Raw genomic sequence first — 23,140 nt, forward strand, 5'->3', positions numbered from 1 at the left:
AGAAATATATCAGCAATTAACTGAAGTTATATAAACTTGGTGGTACTCGTTCTGGATTTGAATTCTTGAAAATCAGTTTGAAAACATACCAGAAATAATTATGAAAGAGTATTGATAAAGGCACAGCAATATGCTATTGACTGACAAAGTTGCAGTATTCATGTTCTAATGACAGCCACAGACAAATAAAAGCTTGACCACAGCTACTGTGTCAGCACATCTCTGTTAATATGTTTATTGTTTATTACTTTGTTTTGATTACAGATCATTTAAGCTGTAGGTACTTTTAAGTCATGCAATTCCACTGTGCTTGAGTAGCTAGTTGGCCAGCAGAAACCATGATTTGCGGAATTGGTTTGAAATCCATTAATGTTTTCTAAAAAAAAGAGAAAAAATAGTGAAAAAGTGACAGGATATATATATATATATATATATATATATATATATATGGTCAAAATTTAGAAGAAATTTTACTCTCATAGCTCACTAAGATTATGGTTTTATTGTGCCCCAAATATGTCTGTAATGTAAAAGAATTCTAATGAAAAACCATCTGGATGCAATTTTGTGCATGTGGTCTGGGATGACCCTGCTTGAGCAGGGGGATTGGACCACTGTGGTCCCTTCCAACCTGACCTATCCTGTGATCGTGTGTGATTCTGTAAAGGATGAWTCAAAACTCATTGTGTCATTTTCAGACATTTAAATATCAGACTTCTGCTTGAAGAGTGAGTACTCCACATGTCCGAAACCATATAAATATCAGAAGCCAAAATTAGGTTAATGCTTCTTTCTATGCCATACCAGAAGAAATATGGACAAATGTGTGTGTGTATGTTATGAATAATCATTGTGGTATTTGCTCTCATGGCTGAATAGGAGCATGTTAATGAAGCAGTGCAGGAATAAAATTAGGCTGCTTATGAGGTTTATTTTTATTTTAATAACASCAACTTCATTGAATCAAGCAAAGGCTAACTTCATGCCCTGAATTTAAAAAGAGTGCAATAGCAGTGACTAGGGAATGTCCAGGAGTATGGAAACACATAAAAATACTTTCCCAGTATTTCCCTGTAAAAATAGTTTCCCATCCTGCAAAAAAGGATTCTTCAGATACTTCCTGAGTAAGCATAATTCTCGTTTAATGACCTTTCATTTTTTTATGCTGAAGTTTTAAAACGCATATATGCCTTTGGTATGCCCATTGTGTGAATGACCAGTCTTCAATCTGTTTAAAATCTGCCACTTGCTGGTTTATTTAATTTATGCTACTTATAAGTTTCTTCGTGAAATATATCTGATTTTCCAGATCTGTATCATATTCTTCTCCCAATGTTATCTTTTCCAACTGTAAAATAACTYGTGGAATAAGTAGCTCTGACAGCTGGAGATGTGGTGCATGTCGTGCTGTGGGATGGTGTTTGTAATTCCCTTATGTGGAGTAGTTAGGCCTTGCTGGCCATGCTTTCTTCAGAATGCTTCACAAATGAAATACTAGATGTAGCTGAGCTCYATTCAAGCTGGAGAAAATATTTTGATATATATTTTTGGTGCAGGTAACGGACATTTTGCAAGACTTACCATCATATAGTTTCAGTGGGGAAATATTCAGTATCTTTTCCATATCTTGCCACGTCTTTTCATCTTGTGGTCTCTCACAAGATAAGAATCTTATAGCAACATATTAAGCATAAAACCCAAACTCTTCCTTCTAGGCATGAAAACTATTAGTGTTTTCAGCAAGTGAAAATATTAGGGTTCATTTGCCATTTTAGGGACCAAAGCTTCAATCCTCAAAATCCTGTTTGGATTTATTTGCTTCTTGTTTTCTTGTTTCTTTGGCATTGCAGTATAATATTAATATTAACATTAATATTAATATTAATATTAACAGTAATATTAATACTAATATTAACAGTAATATTAATATTAATATTAATACCAACATTAATATTAATATTGACATGAATGATAGTAATATTATTATTGCTATTACTATTATTTAAAAAAACCCAACAACCAAGAAACCCACCAAAAAAACTGTAACAAAACCATGTACCTAGACATTTCTTAAAATGTATTTCTCCAAGTTGCATGTTTCAAATCTGCTGTAGCAATAGTTTTGCTGGATTTAAGCATTTAAGCATTTTATTTATCAAGTAAGAGACTTCAGTCTCCTGAACTGTTTTAATATTTTTCTTCTGGAAAATATGTCCCTTACCTCTCCTTAAAACACAAACTTTTTGATGAGTAGTCTGACTGGAGAGGAAATCTGGGGTTTTCTGAGAGCTGTATTTTTATTCTATTCTTATCCAAAATTCAATTCTAATGTTGAGTTCTGCAATACAACATTATTTGTCGAAACATTCAAATAAAAATGTAACCATTCATAAATTTGATATAATGTGTTTGATCAACTGTATCAAATTTAAGAGAAATACATAAGTGAATTTACCTGCCACTTCAGAAAATTTGTCTCTGAAATGCTCAAAATRTTAGTTGAGCATTTATTCTGAATTGCAGTAATACATTTAAAGAGGCTGCTTACTTGGTTTTGAGGAGCAWAATTATTTTCCTTCTTCACAGGGTCGTTTTTCAATACTTTCTCCCTGGCATGGTCTGCCATTTGGTTCTGGTGCAGGATTATTACACTCACGAGTTCGAGTGCTCTCTCCATTGATGCAGGGGGACCAGGCACTCCAACAGCTCCAGCCTCCATCAGTCACAACTGGTATTGAGACACCATACAGGGTTAGTCCATCTACCTCTCTCAAGGCAGACCATGATCAGTTATAGTGACCCTGCAGATCAATGCAGCCTCCAGCACACAATCCATCACAAAAATTTGTGTCCTTGTCAAGAGCCCTGGGCTTTTGACATTTTTGTCATACTAGGAWACAAGGTCTAAGGCCCATTTTGGCCACCTGTACTTTAAAAACCTGGTCACTGAAAATGAATACACCATGCAATAATTTTTTTTTTATATTGTCAGTTGTGAAACTGCATTCTTCTCTCTTTTCCCCTTGTGGATCAATGTAACATTAAGCTAGCACAGTAATTGTGAAAARTTATCATGTGCTAGCAAACACCATGCTTTTTTAGCAAACTGAAGACAAAATAGTTAAGACTATGGTACTTTTTTGGAGATCACTATTGCCTGAAAACAGTTTACCAGTACTGCACCAAGTCTCAATAATATTCCTGTAAACCTGAACTTKCTGTCATTGCGAGAAACAGCAATGGATTTGGGACAATGAACTCCAAATGAGAATACTCTCTTTTTAGAAAGAACCCAGTAAATTACATTAAATTCCCTATCTTGCCCTTGAGATTTGACAGCAGTAGGTATAAGGAAGTGCTGTGAAATCCTTTCATCCTTATGAAGGCKCATTTTATCAGGGTGTTGTTAACAACAAATATTGTCATTTTAGTTTATTTGGAGTASTTACTAACCTTCAACTAATTGAGATTTGGGAATTTGACAAGCAATTCCCTTAAAATAACTTGAGCACAGGCATGTACAGACTCCATCTATGAGCACGAGAGTGCCTCCATTTTTGCAGGGTTCACATTTGCACACACTGTACTCGGTAATGTAGTCTTCAATTGCTCTTTCCAAATTTTGTTTCTTTAAATATGCATCTTTCATCTTAACTGGAACAAGTGTATGTATTGGAGAAGGCTGTAGAAGAAAGAAAAGTTCATGTATAACTCACTTTTCCAAAGTTTTGAATCCTTTTAGTATAGCCATCACTAGGGTAAACATCTGAAGGGACAGTTAAAATGAGGACAATGCCTGAAAATGCATGACAAACTTGGAGTCTCACCTCCATCTTACAACAAATGCTTTCAAACTGTAAAAAGCCAYAGCTTTGAAGAATCTGTACTTACCCGTTGTTCTATTACTACTGGAGCATCAACCAAAGATTTAGCCCACTGTATGTAATCCTCCACATCAACCACTTTGGCTCCACGTTGTAACATTTCTTGTATTTTAACTGCAAAGTCAATCTGTCCCCCTTCAACTAAGCAAAGGACATCATCAATGATAGCATCATCATCTGTTTCTGCTGCAGAAAGAAAGAGAGGATGAAGAAGAATGTTTATTGTCCATGCTTCTGGAAGAACAATTGTCCTTCTAGTGCAGCCATTCCCTCTTTGTAAAATGATTTTAGAGAGAATCCTTGGTTGTAGCAGAATTCAATATTTCTTTGCTCATACCTGTGATGTAGGAGGAAATCTTCTATTTTGCAATTGAATTATAAAACCCTAGGTCTGAAAGGAAAATAAGGTGTAGGAAAAACTGACACATCTTATGAAGATCATTTGATAACAAGCAAAAAATAATGAGTAATGCTGCTATATCACCTGAGCAGAAAGAGAATAGGATGGGAATTAGAATGGTAGGAGCTTTTGCTTCCTAATTATAATTCAAGAGCAGAATACTGCAAATAATTGCCTCCTCTTTGCTCAGTAGTAAATCTCCTTCCCTTTTGCAATTTTTATGCCGTAGGAAACAGGCACACAAAGGAGCAGAGGGGAACAATGACAGACAGGGGAACACAACCAGGCTAATCAGAGAAAGGGAGCCCCTGCCTTGACTCCTCCCAGGCCTGTCCAAGCAGAGCCATTGCCCTGCAGGATGGGGCTGAAGATGAATCAGCAGCAAGATGAGTCAATGAAAGGGCTCTCTGGATTAAAAGAACAGCAGTTTGGAATAGCACAAATTTAAATACTTAGCATATATTTAGAGGATTGAAAAAGTAACGGGGGTTCAAGGTTTTGGGAGGCATAAACATGAGAAAATAAAGGGATAATGGCAAATTAAGGGGACTGATTGCATATAGAAAAGTGACTGATCAATGAGCTTGTCTGCTATGCACTGTCCTTCATTTTGCAGTCTGTCCTGGTTTAACWTTAAGTTCTATTTTAACTATTTTCTAGGGTGAAGGGACACTGTTCTGCATGCGTGCATGTGTATGGAGCTCTGTGTGCCAGCCTCTAGAACTGGAAAAGGACTGATAGGGACTTGTGTTTGTGGTGCTACTAACTGGAGCATGTGACAGAACAAATGCCAGTGTGTGATCACTATTCGGTGTCAAGTCAGACAAGCAGCTGAATACAAGCAGGTGARTAAGTGGCTTGGGAGCTGAGTATCAAATCAGCTGTTACTGTGGCCAAGGTCTAGTGATCCGTGATCTAGTGACAGCAACAGTCAGCAAGGGAAAAGTAACACATGTCATCTACCTGGACTTCCGTCAGGCCTTTACTACAGTCCCACACAACATCCTTATTTCCACCCTGGAAGCATATGGATTTGAAGGGTGGAGTAGTTGGTGAGCAAGGATCAATGATTGGTGGGATGGACACAGCCAGAGGGTTGTGATCAATGGCTCTTTGCCCAGGYGGAGGCTACTGACAGGTRGTGTCCCTCAGGGCTCTCTTTTGGGATTGATGCTCTTCAGTATCTTCATCAATGACAGAGAGTGGGATCAGGTGCACCCTCWGAAAGTTTCCAGATGTCATGAAGCTGAGCCATTAACACAAAAGGAGGATTGAATTCCATCCTAAGACACCCAGAAAAACTTGAGAATCTGGCCCACAAAATCCTCAGGAAATTCAGTAAGTCCAAGTGCAAGGTGCTGCATCTTGGTTGGGCAATACCAGTCCTGAGCAAAGACTTTCCATAATGGGGTATTGGAACTAGATGATCTCCAAGACCCCTTCCAATCCAAATCATTCTACAGTTTTATGTCTCGGGGTGAGACAAGTGGAGGAGCTGGCTATTGGGTGACTAGGGTTTCTAGGCCAAATACTGGAGAGACCTTAAAGTCCTGGGGTTGACTGAGACCTGTTTGCATATGAGTGTATTTCTGTCTAATGCAAATAGAGGTGAGAGGATCTAAGGGCCAGTTGCTGGGTAGACTGACCACCTAAGGCCAGTCACAGAGGAGACATTCATTGTGTTTGTGTGTGTGCGTGTGCGTGTGTGTGTGTCTTGGTGTGTATTAGCAATGGGAGTGGAGATGTGGGCCTGGTGTTATATATCACTGTCAGTAATGGGACAAGTTGATGATGCACTTGCTATTTTAGTCGGTTATTTAAGGTCAGCTGCTAGAGTTTTCTGTATAGACTATATTTGTGTATTGTGGAGGGACTGAAATACCTGAGGAATGCTGAAATACCTGTGCTGCTTGGGGAGCACATGTGCTTTAGATGACCCTGCTTGAGGARAAGAGTTGGAAACATGGCCTCCAGAGGACCCTCCCAGTCTCAACCATTCTGGGATTCTGTGATATTACCCATTAAAAGACTTTCTTTCCTTATCAGGTGGAGAGGAGAAAAGTATGAAACCATTGGTGTGATTTTGTCTGTATTTGTGTGGCCAGTGACGTGTACATATACATCATGTAAGTGAGTTCTGGAAGCACATTTTCAGGCTGYCTTGACTTGGGAGCATGGAAGAATAAGAATGTGAATCTCACTTATATTGGTCTACTGGATTRGTCCTTCTCCCTAACAGCAATAACTGTATTGATTATTAAGGGGAAGGAAGGTATTATCTTTTCTTAAAGAAAATATACACCATAAATGAGTGATATACTTACATCTGTCCTTCACAGTCATATTTCCACATTTACCACCATCAATATTCAAATCGCCATGTATATTTTTGTGTCCAATACCAACATCTAAGTGATAGCCAAGGCATTTTTTCACATCATCTACAGTGATTCCTGCAATAGAAAAAGGAAAAAGGAAATTAGATTGAATCAGCATAAATAACAAGGTATTATTATTCTTACAGAATACATTTCAGGGCTATTGGAAATGTCTGTGGCTTTCTTCKTCCCATTTATCTTCTACTTTTTCATTCTCTATATAATGATAGTAATTGAAGTATCTGAATGGATGCAGGAGAGATTTATGGCAATTAGGAAAACACCAAAAATGGATTTCTGTTTTCCTTAATCTAGTTGAAAGCAGGTGTCCTTTAGGGACCATTATTTCCATTTTTTATACTGAAATTTTGTCTTTTGCAGCTGCTCAACATTTATACTTTTTATGTGCTAAATTATGGAATTCTCCCAGTCTCTCTCTCCTAAACTCAATTATATTTCTCCACTCCTTTTCTTCATAAAGTTAGTCAAGGCAGTTGAATAAGCACACTTTTYCCATAAATTCTAATCCTCCTCTACCCACTACTGCTTCCAACACCTCCTTTTTCCTTATTGAATTCAAACATATCACCTGCAAATTTGCTTTCGTGTTCAAAACAAATTTTGCTTCAATCTTCCAGAACAACAATCTTGAGGTGCTGACCAGGCTAATAGKGGGAAATATAAATGACATATTTGCCTCATAGCCCTTTGCATAGACTGAATATCTGATAGTAATATCAAATCAGTAGTACTATTGATGCTACATGCAGTAGATATTTATTTTCTGGTTGCCAAAATCAATATGAGAATGGCCTTTTCTAAATTTATTCCAATGTGATTACTTGAATCTAGCACAAACCCACATATACCTGATCTACATGTGAGGGAAGATTAAATTTCTACTTTCCTATCTTAACCAGAACATGGAATATTCCAGTGTGAATGTTGAAAGCTATGAAATTAATTCCAACACACTCAAGTGCTACACGTGGTTTCTAGAAAGTACTTCAATTTATTCTTTGTTTTTTGTCACCACCATCCTCTTAGAATGATTGTACCACAAAAAGGTACCAACAGGCAAATAGGATTTAAGGTTTAGGCAGATTTTCTAGTCTTTGGAGATCTCTTGCCAATCATACAATTATTGCTTGTTTGCATGAGATTTGTTTAAGATTTTCTTCCACCTCTCAGTCACAGAGAGAGGTGGAAGACTTCAACAGAGACTTCAATTAATTGTGTAAATTACAAAGTTGACCATTCTCTGTTAGTTTATGTAATTCTATAATGTCACTGGCATGCCATAAGCAGCATGCAGTGAACTGTGCTGAGAATACTTCTCAGTATTTTTCCACACAGACCTACCATCACATGTCTCTTTGGAAGTCTGGGGACTTGATATTAATCAGCACACCATAGCAAGGCCAACAGAATGCATACCTCGTTCAGACAAAGCGTAATTATCCAGCACGTAAACCAATTCATATTTTCCTCCTACGCTTCCAGAGGCAGCATAGTGAGTTCCATAATCTTCTAGAAATTTGAAATACTCCCCCTTGTCATATTCAGCAGGCAGCACTTTTAAACTATCAAGGAAACTATCTGTGAGATGGACATCACGGCTCCGAATTTTAAATCTTCCCAACTGAACCTTTCCTTTTATATGCAGAAATGTTTGGTTCTGAATGCAGGGAGAAGAAGAAAGAAGAGAGTGCCATTCTCATATGCAGCACAGCAGAAAAAATCAGTAATATTTCACTTATAAAGAAGCTGTAGGACTTTGCAACATAGCATTCCATCTAGTAATATTTCACTTGTAAAGAAGCTGTAGGACTTTGCAACACAGCATTCCATCTAGCATTATGGAAGAAAGACAAACTTGTTTAATAAAGGTTAAAAAGCTCTCTGATTTAAACTGAGGAAGCAGCAAGAAAGTTATTTTAGTTCTTCTGATTTTGCAGAACTCTTCCCTTACTTCAGCAAGGCCTTTGTGATCTATTTTGACACCAGGTCTCTTTAAATACAATGCTTACTGAAAGATGCTTTCTGACTTTCATAATGTTCAAAAGTTGTTCTATATGTTTTGCTAAATAACAGAAGCTGCCCACTCAGGTCAGATAGAGTTTTGACTTTGTTTATAGTCAGAGCAGAATGAAATTCTCTTTTTTTGGATCACTTCCCTGTTGTTCTCAGACTGTCAGAAGGAAGAACACAGCTCCAATTGAAACCATAAAACCCCAAAACAATATCATAAAATAAAAATTTATAAGGAAAAAAATCCATTCGATGCATTTGACCCATAGATACATTATAAGTTATTGTACAGCAATGGATAAAACCACTTCATATCATATTCTAAASTAGGACCCAGTATTGCCAGTAACTTGTGAAATAAAATCTTGTGAGGTAATTGCATTTGAGATTCTAAGGGAACAGATGCCTTCCAAACCACATTATTATTTGCAGGATTTATGTGACTCCCTTGATAGTAGTGCCCAACAGGAAATATGTAAAAAGGTCTAGCATTTGACCATCACATTATCCGGCACCATTTAAAGGATCTTAAGCTGCAGACTCAGATGCTGGTAAGACTGGCAGAGGTTTTCAGGCATCTAAATAACTGTAAGGAAATTTTTGTAGGGGCAGTATTCCTGCCAGCCAGCATACACAGTTCCTTTCTCTCCAGGCACCTCCAGGCTTCTGACTTTAACTTGCAGGTGAGCCCTGGAGGGTTCTCGTGCAGGGACTGGCACTCCAGTGCCCTGCAGACACCTGAATTTACAGTGACAGAACTCTGCTGTCTGCTGGCTGTACACAGCTGCGAAGGTTTTGTCTGCTTTTGTCTGAGAAAAGATAAAGAAAAGGCTGTATGAGAAAACAAAACAGTCAGTAGTAGAAAAATCTATGTGGCACTTTAAAGCTATACATTTTACAGAGCATATCAACACATTTTCTTATAGCTCTTTTTTCTTTTGAACCAAAAGAAATGGAAATACAACTTCCTCCTCAAACTAACTCATCTGGATCAGTTCAGTGGTTCAAAAGTGAACAGAAAACTGAAATGACAATAATTCAGTGAGTCAGATTGTGCCTCATTCTCTGAATTGATCTCTAAGCAAGAATTTGAGTCCAAACCTCCTATCACAAGCCACTAGACTATAAGAAGACAGTAAAAACCCCTAAGTTAGAGAGCTTTATTTTTTGAGTCTGTGGAGATTYATGGTTTGAGGTTTAAATGGTCTGTTTCCATCCCAAGAAAACTGGCACCAGTACAAAGGCAATGCTAGCTTCAGCTAATCTTTATAGTGCAGATCTTCATCTYTGACATTATTTAAATTAACCAGTTCTAAAAGTTGTCTTAGCTTTCCCTTATATAAATTTGACCTCCAGAGTTCTGAATGGGTCCTGTACAAGAAAAATTGAAAATTGAAAATTAAATTGAAAATTTTAATTAATTGAGATCAATCTAGTATTCCTCACGCATCACACATTTCAGGTTTATGGAGCTGATCTGCCTTCTAAATGATGGCGTATTGTAATCACAGACCTTGGCATAAAGGGTGGAAAAGGGTATAGGATCTCATTAATTTATTCTACTAGCACACAGGATTAGGCCATAATGTCATGTTGTGCTCATTTTGTTTGGGGTAAAGTTAATCTTCTTCACAGTGGCTAGCACGGGACTGTGTTTGGGTTTTGTGCTGAACAMAGGGTTGATAATGTAGGGATGTTTTTGTTATTGCTGAACACTGCTTACACACATCCAAGGCCTTTTCTGCTTTTTGTACTGCTGCGCTGGCAAAGAAGTTGGGGTTCCTTGGGAGGCTGGGGGAGATGTAGCTGAAGCAGATGACTCAAATTGATCCAAAGGATTTCCCATACCATATGAAATTGTGCTCAGTATATAAAGTGGAGTGAAGAAGGAGGAAAAGGGAGATGTTTGGAGTGATGGCATTTGTTTTCCCAAATTATTGTTGCGCATGATGGGGCCCTGSTCTCCTGGAGAGAGCTGAACACCTGCCTGCCCTTGGGAAGCAGTTAAAGAATTCCTTGTTTTATTTTGCTTGTGTGCACGGGTTTTGCTTTCCCTCTGAAACTGTCTGTATCTCAACCCATGAGTTCTACCCTGCCCATTCTCTTCCCGATCCCGCTGGTGTGGGACTGAACAAGCAGCTGCCTGGGGCTTGTCTGCTGACTGGGATTCAAGCACAACATGTCTAGCATCACTTTTTGTGGTCTATCTCATTTTGACCTCACTAAATGCTAAGGCTACTTCTTTACTATCAAATAAAATGGGATAGGGTCTTTCCACAGTTTCAAAGGGCAGGTAGTGGTATGGTTTCTGTGCAATCCCAAAATGGGCTGGCYTTTCTCCAGATTGTCTGGAAGAATATTCCATTCAAACACGGTGTGCAGAGGTTCAGGATGGGCATTGCTTATGACATCATGAGAGCYAGCACTGACTGAAGTCTAGCAGCATGCTAGTAGAACTGTGGATTATTGTGTACCTGTGCCCTTTAACCCTGGTTAGTTTATTAATACAGATGTACCCAAATGTCTGAGTTCTGACCTTTTGGTCACTATTCTTAAAATTTATTTAGTGTTTATGTAGTGTAGACCTACTCAGTGGTATTTTTTATTCACAAGACTTGACCTACTTTGCCTGCACTGCACTAGATCAGAACTGCTCTTTAATCAAGATGAGACCAGAGGTCCTGATCCTTTCTGACATGAAGCCCCTGATAACGATGAGAGTGCCTACTAGTCAAGGATAAACAGTAGGAAAAAGAATATACTTCTAGTTGCTCTTTGGTCATGTCTGAAATCTTAGCCCTATTGTCACCAGTATTTCATTTTTTTAAAACAAGTGTCAAAAAAGCAGCAGCTGACTAGAATACTTTGATGATTATTGTCTTGTTCTAACACTGCATAAACTGTACCATTTGTAAAACACTTGCATTAAAACTTTTAGAAGAAATCTCACCCTTTCTGTGTTTTTTTGCATGATGGCTCCTATCACATGATTCTTTCTGTAGTCAAATTTGAAATTTCCTTCTGCATCAATTTGTTTACTTCCATCAGTAGGTGTATATTTTAGAGAAAGGCCAGCACTAAAATGTGTCTGTTTCTCCATATAAACTTCTCGTAACATTCTCACACGATCATGGTAGTACACAGCTGCAAAKGTTTTGTCTGCTTTTGTCTGAGAAAAGATAAAGAAAAGGCTGTATGAGAAAACAAAACAGTCAGTAGTAGAAAAATCTATGTGACACTTTAAAGCTATACCTTTTACAGAGCATATAAACACATTTTCTTKTTGCTCTTTTTTTCTTTTGAACCAAAAGAAATAGAAATACAACTCCCTCCTCAAACTACCTCATCTGGATCAGTTCAGTGGTTCAAAAGTGAACAGAAAACTGAAATGACAATAATTCAGTGAGTATTAAATCTCAACATATAACACTGTCAAAGTAATTTTTGGGGTCTGCAGTTCCTTTACATGGTCTACAGCTTTCTTGCAAGGGARGAGGAAGGGTGGGCACTTTTCTCTGTGGTGACCAGTGACAGGACCTGAGGGATTGGCCTGAAGCTGWGGTCAGGGGAGATTTAGTGCGGATGTCAGAAAAAGGTTATTCACCCAGAGGGTGATTGGACACTGAAACAGGCTCCCCAGGCCAGTGTTTCCATCACGAAGACTGACAGAACTTAAAGAATCATTTGGACAATGCTCTCAGGCACATGATGTCACTCTCAGGGTGTTCTGTGCAGGAACAGGAGTTGGACTTGAAGGTCCTTGTGGATCTCTTCCAGATCAGGAGATGCTATGACTCTATGTAAGGAATAATAATCTCTACTAGAACACAGTCACAATTTGCTAAGAGGTCCTGACAGTTGAAATAAGTTAGAATTGTGATTCTGCCTTCTTTTCTTACAGCAAACAATAAGTAATTCAGAATACCCTTTTCAGTGTTGTTTTAGTATGCTTTAGCAGAACATTTTAGCAACTGAAAATTGTTACACATCAAAATCAAATATAACCAGAGATCTGTGGGTCAGATTTATGTATTTTGGGAAGGACCTGGTTTAAATTGTCTTATGAAGTTCCTACTGACAGTAATTGGCAAGGCATTCAGGATGCAAAATTATGCTTTGATTTCTGAAAAGCATCTGACATTTTTTCAGCAATTGTCAATATTTTTGGTGTTCAAACCTCACTGAAACTCATAGTCTGAAACCTAATAGCCTAATGGATTTTTTTTTCCCGTGGGATTGAGAAAAACACCACTTAGTAGAAAAAACAAGTAGGACAAGAATATCATAATATTATGTCTGCTTTTTTATCAGTGGCTTTTACGTGTCCTTGAAAAAGAAGCTTATTTGCTGCTCTACCTAGTAAAAGTTAGGTATCGTAATCCTTTCTATAATCTTCATTTCTTCTGCTCATATTTTAAACATTCCAGAAAGAAAGCGTTGTTTATTGTGCAAAGGTGAATTAATGAAGGTGTAGGAATTTATCTGGCATGACTGAGCTTAACTGTCAGAGTAAATGACAAAAGCTGTTTTCCTCTGGACATTAGCTCAATCTTGAGTCTAAAAAGCAGCTACCTGACTGAAGAGATACACTGAGACTTCCAAGAGTTTGTTAGGATTCCTAGTTAGGACTAGTTTGTTAGGACATCCTAGTCTGTCCAGGACTTAAACTTACATCATAAGTGAGAGAAGCCACATTCCACGGCTTGCGGTAGTATGTCTGCGTGTTCCCATCACGAACCCGTTCACAAAGACCATTGAAAAATTCATTGTTAAATGGGCTGTCCAAAGGCTGCATCCCTAAAATATTGAGTCTATAAGAAAAAAACAAGAGAAGTTATACTTTAAAAGAGGGAATGTCAGCACCCATGACCTGGTATTAAGATGGGAAAAGTCAAATTCTGTAAGAGATGGAGACTATAGCTGTAAAAGTGAATCCTGCTCCATCCAAGCAGCTTGCTTCATCTCTTGAAATCTTTTTATCTGTGTGATGGGGATAAAGATACATCTTTTGTAAAGCTCTTGAAGGATTATGCATGAGAAATAAACAAATAAAAGACATTAAATATCAACCATGGTGAGAACCATAGAAATAAAAAGAGGTAAAAACCATTTCTGCTTGACCAATATATTTGTGAAAAAGAATATTTGTGCTTGACCAGTATATCTGAGAGAGTGTTCCTGATTAAAGAAGTACATCTCAAAAGCTGTGTGTTTTTTTAAATAACTTCTATTAGTTTGTTTTCTGGTAGGAACTTGATTATCAAGCGTGTTCAACATCCATCAAATCCTTAGAAAGAATATACATTTAGTCCTGCCATTGTCTCTTGCAGGATCTGACTTAGTGGAACAGCAGCATTTCCTGGAGCATAGGAGAGGGAATCAGCACCATTACAAAACCAGGGAGGTGGGCACATTGTCTTTGTTGATCTATGCATCTGTACATTAATGCACAAGAAATACTTCCAAAAGGAACTGCTTCTTGGAGGATTCCAAGAACATAAATAAATCTTTTGCCCTTTTCTGCCTGTTTCATACATTTAAATCTTTTCAGTATTTCAAATATTTACATCTGGCAAATRTATTTGTACCTATCTGAGTGTAGAAAGAGATAACCAAATCATCAAAGTCACCAGCATCACTCCTGCATCTATATACAACATTTTCTCCTGGAAGGTCTATGTARCAGACTGTAATAGAAACTTCTAAAATTGCCTAAATACTTGGTCTACTTCCCCATGCTAAAAAACATCCAGGATTTTTGCTCTTGTGCAGTAAAAAAATGAAATGAAAAGATGTATAATTTTCGTTGAACACATGGTGGTGCTGTAGCATGCTTTTGTCTTCAGTTCAGCTGYCTTCTAACTCTATTTGTAAGGAAACAATAGATCATGTTTTCTGTTTGTTAGAGATGAAAGAAATCCAGCAGGGTCTGACTACAGAAAGATTCACTTTCAACCTAGATTAATGATGAAAACTCCTGTAAACAACAAAGATCTGGGAAGTGGAGAACACAACTGGAAAAAGCACCACACAAAGTGTTGTTTCACTAAGGCATCCCATTGTGTAAATATCCTATTTGTGTAAAACATCGGGAGATATTTTCTCCCTTTTAGACATGCATTTTAGTAAAGTAATTGGGAATTACTGATTTGTTGTAAAATATCATTAGAAACAAACCTATATCTCTATAAACTTTACATTTAAATGATATGTAGGTTTATTCATGTGACATCTATGTATTATTCTGCTTAGTCACATTATGGTCGCTTTACACTGTCTGCATACTGACAAGTATACTAAATAAAATTATAGTTAAGTGTTCTTGCAAAAGCTACGTAGCATTTCTGTATATAAGTGCTACCATAATTCAGATTTCACTTTTGGGAAAGTCACTGTGCCCCATTTTTTTCAGCTCTCTTTGGAGACAATGCCAAACTCTTCACTACGCCCAATACTACGTTTTACTTTACTACCTACCCATGTCCTGCAGTCCTACCAACTTCAGACACTTCAATATCCTGGTTACGACATGGTGATCGTTGGCCAGATTCACAGTCCACTTCATCACTTCCGTCTCCACAGTCATCATCTACATTGCATAGTAGTCTTCTCTTTATACATTGACCTGATCAAGGAATAAAACATTGCATAAATCCGCTTTTGTCAAGATGGGCTTTAAATGGCACCCCCAGCTACTCTTTATTAATATCTTCCTTAAGTATATTTCTACTGTTGTCATGAGGGATTAAAATCCTATGTTCTGCTGCTTTCAAATGAAAAATCTGTGTACTACTCCATCGGCATATAAGTTACTGGGATGACAGAGAAAAATAAGTGGCAGGAAAACTGCTGTTATCTGAAGAAAATTGTTACATCCTGAGATTGTTTTATATTAAACTTCAGTTATTAGGTTGGTTGATGTTTTCTTATTTGTATTAAGAGAATACAGGAAAATGCCAATTTAAGATCAACAAAGAATTATTTCTAAATAATTTAAATTGTTCCTATTTGGACTATATTATTTGAATAATATGGACATGTAGTGTCCAAAATGACAGTGATTTGTATTCTAAAGCAACAGTGAAGTAGTAATTTTCCTGAGCTTACATATCACAAATTTTACAAAGAATCTTTTTTTAAATTCCCTTCAGGATATAAAGGTTTTGGTGAATTAACCCTAGCATAATAAAGTAACACCTCCGATATCACCAGCCTTTCCTGTAAATGCCACATAATGCCTATGAACTATTAGTTAAAGGTCTACTTTTTAATTTTAAATTTATGTGCACTTTCCAGTATTTGAGATAAAAACAATACAAAAAGTGTCTTGGAATTCCAAATTAATTTTCCAACTTACTGTTTCTGTTTTGACTGGTTTTATTACTATTAACTTTTCCTAATTTGTTTTGAATTCTGATGAATCTTGAGCACTACATTCATTCATATGTGTTGTATCACTTTACAAATTTATATCTTATTTTGGATCTAGAACAATTCTGGACTCTAACTAACTAACATTTATATTATCAATTAAATCAGTAAACTTCCATATCCATTCTGTTAAAATTCCTTCAGTTACAGTTTTTTTTCCTTGTAATTTTTCATAAAACATAGTGATTCAGGAGCAGGTATGCGAGAAGGAGGGATACTCATAGTATGGTCAGTTTCCAACCATGGAGTAGAAGTTACAAAAGAACTTAAACTAGATGCAAATTAAAATGAAAAATGAGAGCTATATACCCCTTTTTAAGCAGTTTTGCTGCTGTGGTTTTGGCATTATAGCTTTGAGCCCACCTGTCTGTGGAGTGTTTTTAAAGCCAGCATGAGGCTGATGTAACTTATTCACAGAACTAAATGTGGTTTCTGAATTATTACTTTACTTGCTATGGCATGAAAACAAAACCTACCAGATTGGCACTGAAAGTCAGCACCACAGTCTGGTTCTGGTGCTTCAGGACAGACTTCACTGGTTTCGCAGCTCTGTGTGTCGCCTAGAGGATCCACACATGCTTTTCCACCAAACTGCCCAAATCTTTCAAYACTTCTAGAGCGAAACTTGAAAAAGAAATAACACTATTAATATTAATATTGTTCAGAGAGAAAAGAGAACTCTACCAGAACTGCAGTGTTTACAGCTGAATTTAGAACGTTTCAAAAACAAACATACTTGGTGAAATTTTTTTTGTTGAAAATCTACAGGCATAATGAATGGTTAAAATAACATTGAAATAATAACTGTGATTAATAATACTTAGCGAGTATGTAGAGATGCTAAATTTTCACTATTTAGTTTACTTTACTATTTTATTTCCCTCCAGCATGGAAATCCATCATTTATATTTTGTATGCTTTCAAGTCTTTGGTTTTTAAAAGAGTTAAAAGAACTCCCCTAAGGAAAAAGAATTATTATTTTATTTTTTTTTTAAATTTAAAAAGGAGAAAATAAATTGAATAATGATTTTTAAAACAGTAACACCAACATGACCAAAGTAGATAATTTCTACGAAGAAAAGATTTTTAAAAGATAATACTTGAGTGGTATTGCTCATCTGCATGTAGTGTTCTCTTACTCTATGGCTTCAAATCTCACATTATTATGGGTTTCATCAAATCATGAACACAGGGTATTAGGAGTTGCAATCTGATATTTTCTCATAACCAACAGGCAGACAGATATCACCCCTYTGGTTGTGATTTTGGAACCAATAAAGTTGCTTACCCTTTGTTTGGTGCATGGGTCACAGGGCCCCCACGCGTTCCAGCTGCTCAGTTTACAGTCTATTCGACGTGGAGCATTCAGTTCCCTTGTTTCCCTGTGGAAAGCTTTTTCTGAAGAGCTGTCAAACAAAACATTCCAGTACAGTCCTGGGCAGTATACTAAAATCACACATGAGTTTGTACTTAAATCATAGACCAATATTTTGGAAGAATCTTCAAGCTGATTTCTGTTTGACTTTCATAACACTACTTAAATGTATCAACAGCTGCCTCATATAAATTCTTTGGTGGTTTAAAATTAGATTAAGAGAATGCTTTGAAAACTTAAAAAACCCGGTCTTTTCTCCTTTTTAGATCTTTGTGCATTCAAATGMACTTCTGGTGGGTCACATTATTGAAGTGAATGAATCAATAATATGCAGAGAACATCTGCAGTCTCCTGTTGAGACAGTGGTTGTGCTCTGCAATGTGTAAAGCTAAAGACAAAGACACAGCAGCACATCTGAAATGGATGTAGTATTTCAATATGTCTTTGTGATTTCAGTTTATTAATTTTAATGATATTGCTCTTAAACCTGGATAAATGCTTTCCASAGTTGAAAGACTCATAAATGAAGGTATTATTTGGTAGCAGGATAACTTACATTACTAGAAAAAAAACGACTTGTTTAGCTATTTTGCTATTCTTCAGCTTGCCAAGTTGAATACRCTTGCAGTTAGGCCTCTTTTGTTTTTAGAGTGACTCTTCATTTTCATGCTCAGTTTTAAATACATCAAACTCCCAGTTCTCAGTAAGTGTAAGGTCATCATTTAATAGAAATCAAGTTTCTTTAAAGATCTCACTGGTAAATATTAAAAATTGATGCATTGTAGAATGACTTATCAAGTTTAAAAACCAGGGCTARTAGTTTACTTCACAGATAACAGTGATAGACAGCAGAAGAATAAGGGAACATTGAAGTCTGAAGTCTTGCCTTGTTTACTTTCACTAATTTATTCCAATTTGGCCTTACATGCTGAATATTCATTCTCTGTGAAGTTATTCTCTTTCTGTGTCTCCAAGTTAATTGCCTCTGTTCTACAATGGGCATTCTTTGCGGAGCCCAGCTGGTTGGTAGATCTGCATCTACTGCAGTGTGAGGTACGTATGTGTTTTCATTGAATGCAGGGCTTTGCCCTTCATTCTTTTACCCCTTTATGTAGTGCAAATATCACAGTATTCCAAACTAATGTAACCTGATTCCACAAGATTAAGAAATCTGCAGTTTGAACAAGAAACTATATAGCAGTTGGTCCAACTTTCTGGTGCTATTTATTCTATGTYCAGTTTACATATGAACTAAGCTGCTATTGAGATAATAAATAACCTCTTTCCTAGTTATCAAGTCTTAACCAGCTCAGGGATCACAGGCTTGCCCAACACTTTGGCATGACAATTATTAAACATAGAAATAGGTTACCCAGGGGAGGGTAGAATGTCCCTCTCTGGAAATATGCAGCACATATTTCTGGGYACGGAAATTTCTGCAGCACAGACAGAACTCCTGGATAAATTAATCTAAAGCCCTGTTTTGAACAGAACACTGTAGAAGATCTCCAGAAGTTCCTTTCAACCTCGACTTTTCAATGTATCCAGCAGTTCTGTGAAATGCTGGAAAGCTGTGGTGTATTTGAAATTTGATGCACTCCCTAGCCTTTTCAAAAACAGCTGTTTTTGTCTGTAATTATCTCATCTTACATACTAAGATGAGATACTTCATACTAACCAAATGATTCTTGAAAAAATTCTGTATGTTTTCTATGGTGTATTTTCCCATCACTCAGCACAACAGCAATGTCAACAGTAGGAAAAAAAATTAAAATTTACTGATCTGCAAATGAATGGGAACCAGTTTGTTCCTTGCTATATCTTCAGGATACCTTTCCATCTCCTTACTGATGGAGGACTGCACAATTCTGAGTATCATCTATTCTGGCATCTTGAGCTGAAGACTGATATGTTATCCTTAAAAATAGTAGGGGTGAGAACCCTTTAGGTGTTAGACCTATAAGCTCTATTGAGGCCTCTAATGGGATTTTTAAAAGCAGGTAGCTATCCTATTCCTAGCAATTACCAAGTATTCTTACACAAATTTATATTGAAATATATTTCTCAACAAAATTATTACCATAAAACTACAGCCAAAAGCCCTTACAGGCAATAAGATTGAATCGTGCAAAGCAAGCCGTGTGTCTAAAGAAGCAATCAGACTCAAGCTACTTCAAGTCCTAGAGATTCTCACAGAGGTTGTTTTAAGTCATTATTTAGAGTCTAAAAGAAAAGACTGAGCTGACGTTTCCAATGCAGATGGAAGTTGTGCCATCAGCTGTCTGCAAAACAGAATTGRTGGTACTCTCTGACTCACTTTCAGGGGGCAAAGTTTTTCACACAATTAATGACTTTTTCCAACCTAAGTGATTCTATCATTTTATGATAATCCAAATTTAGGAACTTTTGCAAGAATATTCATTGACTGATGTACACACACCCATGGGCCTTCTCCAGCTTCTCCAGTGTGAGGTTCACATGATTTGCTGCAGGTGCAGCTTTAGGGTTTTGAATTTATTTGATGTTAGAGAAAGAGAAATAAAAAGAAAAAAAATCAGCAAAATCTCTTTTCAAATATTTCACAAACTCTGAAACAACACTAAGGCATCCGTTATCCAGATTATCTGGGAKTGCAGAGGGACATTATTCAACAACATTGTTTAGAAAACCCAAGTTATTAAGAAAATTTGCAACTTGTCACCTCCACATTAATCTCAAGAAAAAAAATGTTACTGAAAAGCTACATTGAAACTAAATCACAAAATTTAAATAGGAGAGGTGATAAAAGCAATTCTGCTACTGAAGGCCACCATTGACAGTTGAGTGCACAAACTTCAGAGATGGKCATGGAAATCTTTATGGCATGCTTTATTGAGAGGTTTGAGGGATAGAAGAACACTCTTTGGAAAGCWAAAGCCATTTCACAATCCATACACAGAACTGTTTTCACCTCSTCTTGGGTTGCACTGTATACCCTCRGGCCACACAGTGCTGGTGATTTGTTGTTGACTCATACTTCAAACTTGGGTGCTGTTGACTTCATCAATTACAAAACAGATGACTCAAGGAAAGTCTTGGTTTAATAATTACCACTGGCCAAGAAATAAGGCATGTCTCTGTTGAATTTGAAGATACAACAGTATCATGTGAGAACATCACTTTGCCGACTGTAGTTGGTAGCAGCATCATCAAGCTGCATATGCATATGCTATGCTGGAGAGCCAAGCTGCTGTTCAATGTTGTTGCTATGGCTTCTCTCTAATAATCATCTCTTCTGGCTGGACTGTTTCTAACTGAACATACTAAACTTGCRCTTTCATTGGTCCTGAATGTTGAAATAGTAATAACCACCCAAACATAAGGAGCAAGTGCCTGACCAATCTAGTGGTCTTCTATGGTGGAATGACTCCATCAGTRGACAAGGCAAAGACTGCACATGTCATTTATCTGGATTTCTGTAAAGCCTTTGACATGGTCCCCCATAACATTCTTCTCTCTGGAGGGGTTGGATTCAATTCTATACTGCTAGATGGATAAGACAATGGATGGTCACATTCAGAGGTTAGAGGTCAATGGCTCTGAGTCCCAGTGGGCATGAGTGACAAGGTGGGCATGAGTGACAAGTGTTCCGTCAGGAGTCCATACCATGACCAGTGTTATTTAATATYTTCATTAATTATATGGATAATGATATTCCTTCATTATGAAGGAATCGAGTAAACAAGCAGGTGACAACAAAGCTGAGTGGTGCTGTTGGCACCCCTGAAGGATGGGATGCCATCCAGAGGGGCCTGGACAAGCTTGAGAAGTTTCGCATAGGAGTCTCACAAGGTTTAAGACCAAGTGCTGTCGCTGCATCTGGGTAGGGACAATCCCTGGYAYCAGCCCAGGCTGGGCATTATCAGACTGAGAGCAGCCCTGCCCAGAAGGACTTGGGGGTGCTGCTGGGTGAGAGCTGGACATGCCCCGGCCATGGCACTCACAGCCCAGAGAGCCAAAYGTGTCCTGGGCTGCACCCAGAGCACYGTGGGCAGCAGGGGAGGGAGGGGATTCTGCCCCTCTGCTCYGCTCTGCTGAGACCCACCTGGAGCATCCAGCCCTGGGGCCCTCCAAACAGGAAAGAGATGGACTTCTCAGAGAGAGTCCAGGGGAAGTCACAAAGATGATCAGAGGGATGGAGCAYCTCTCCTGTGTGGAAAGGGTGAGAAAATTTGGATTGTTCAGCCTGGAAAAGAGGCAGCTTAGGGGTGACCTCACTGCAGCCATCCCATACCTGAAGGGAGCCTACAGGAAAAGATGCAGAGGGGCTTTTTACTAAAGCATGGAATGACTGGATTAGGGGGATCAGATTAAAAGAGAGTAGATTTAGAATAGGTATTAGGAGAAAGTTCTTTGTTGTGAAGATAGTGAGGCATTGGCACAGGTTGCCCAGAGGTGTTGTGAATGCCCCATCCATGGAAGTGTTTAAAGCCAGGCTGGATGGAAATCTGAGCAACCTGGTCTAGAGGAAGGTGTCCCTATGCACAACTGGGATCTTTAAGACCGTTTCCTGCCCATGTGCAAAGACACCTCTCACTAGACCAGGTTGCTCAAAGTCTTATCTAACCTGGCTTTGAATACTCCCGGGGCTGGTAATTCAMAACCTCCCTGGGCAACCTCCTCCAGACTCTCACTACCCCCACAGCAAGAACTTCCTGGTAGCTAACCTAAATTTCACCTCATTCATTGTGTATMTATTATTCCATGTCCTATCACTACAGTTCCTGGTGAAGTGTCCTTCTCCAGGTTCCCTGGAGGGCACCTTCAAATACTTTAAGGTTTGAAGGCTCTCAGGTCTCCACACAGCCTATTTTACTCCAGGCTGAACAGCCAAATTTTCTGAGCCTGTTATTGTAGAGGAGRTACATCAGTCTTACTATCTTCATGGCTTCCTCTGGACTTCTTCAACATATAACTGTTATGAGAATCACATTTTTTCATCACTTAGTTTTGACCATTTTTGTAAATGATTCATAGAATAGTGCTTTAGTTTTTTTTCACATGGTCATTCAGTAGGGACTAGGCCTTTGTTCTCCTCCTAGTGGTACTTCGACTGAAAACACAGAGGCTGTATTTCCAGGTATTAGAAATAGGCAGTCTAGGAGACTTTAAGTATTAGGAGAAGTAGTGTCAGTATAAAACTGTTCATCTCCAGAAAGGAATAGAATCAGGTATTTTTACACTYGGCATGCAATGAAAGAAGGTACCTGAGCTTTACCTGCCTGCAAACATATGGCTTCAACTGCTGTCAGTCATCTTTATTGTGTCACATATATACAAAATAAACAAATAAGTAAACGTTTCTATCTGACTTCAAGTACAGCAAGTAGTTTTCTTTTCCATAGGTTAGTTGAGCAATCTACCATTAGAAATGTCCACATTGAATGTTTATGCTCTGTGTTAGAGAAACAGAACAGTTGAACGGCAYCAGAAGACAAAGAACACTTACCTTACGCTTTCTCCCCAAAGTGAGGCAACTGTCTCTGCATTGCAGAGTATGGCTGTAAGTGGCAGGATAACAAGTATGATTCTCATTTTGTAGGTGAATAGACTGGAATTGTTGTGACTGAATTTATAATTTATTTATTTGTTCCTTTTATGA

At 37.8% G+C, this 23,140-nt stretch overlaps 1 protein-coding gene across 1 annotated transcript; it reads right to left on the reverse strand.

Annotated features, from left to right (window-relative positions):
• Window positions 1-2,548: 2,548 nt before the first annotated feature.
• Window positions 2,549-23,114, reverse strand: C9 (complement C9). The gene is made up of 11 exons (XM_057364710.1): window positions 22,988-23,114; window positions 17,413-17,530; window positions 16,601-16,748; window positions 15,171-15,318; window positions 13,366-13,504; window positions 11,644-11,862; window positions 8,100-8,340; window positions 6,609-6,737; window positions 3,892-4,070; window positions 3,454-3,682; window positions 2,549-2,728 (listed from the first exon to the last, which is right to left on the reverse strand). Exons 1-11 carry the CDS (start codon window positions 23,071-23,073, stop codon window positions 2,568-2,570), a joined length of 1,797 nt encoding a protein of 598 aa, XP_057220693.1. The 5' UTR covers window positions 23,074-23,114; the 3' UTR covers window positions 2,549-2,567.
• Window positions 23,115-23,140: the final 26 nt, after the last annotated feature.

This window comes from Malurus melanocephalus, unplaced genomic scaffold, assembly GCF_030028575.1.
Source record: "Malurus melanocephalus ecotype Western Australia unplaced genomic scaffold, MMel_1.1 scaffold_41, whole genome shotgun sequence".
In the NCBI taxonomy this organism is placed as follows: Eukaryota; Metazoa; Chordata; class Aves; order Passeriformes; family Maluridae; genus Malurus; species Malurus melanocephalus.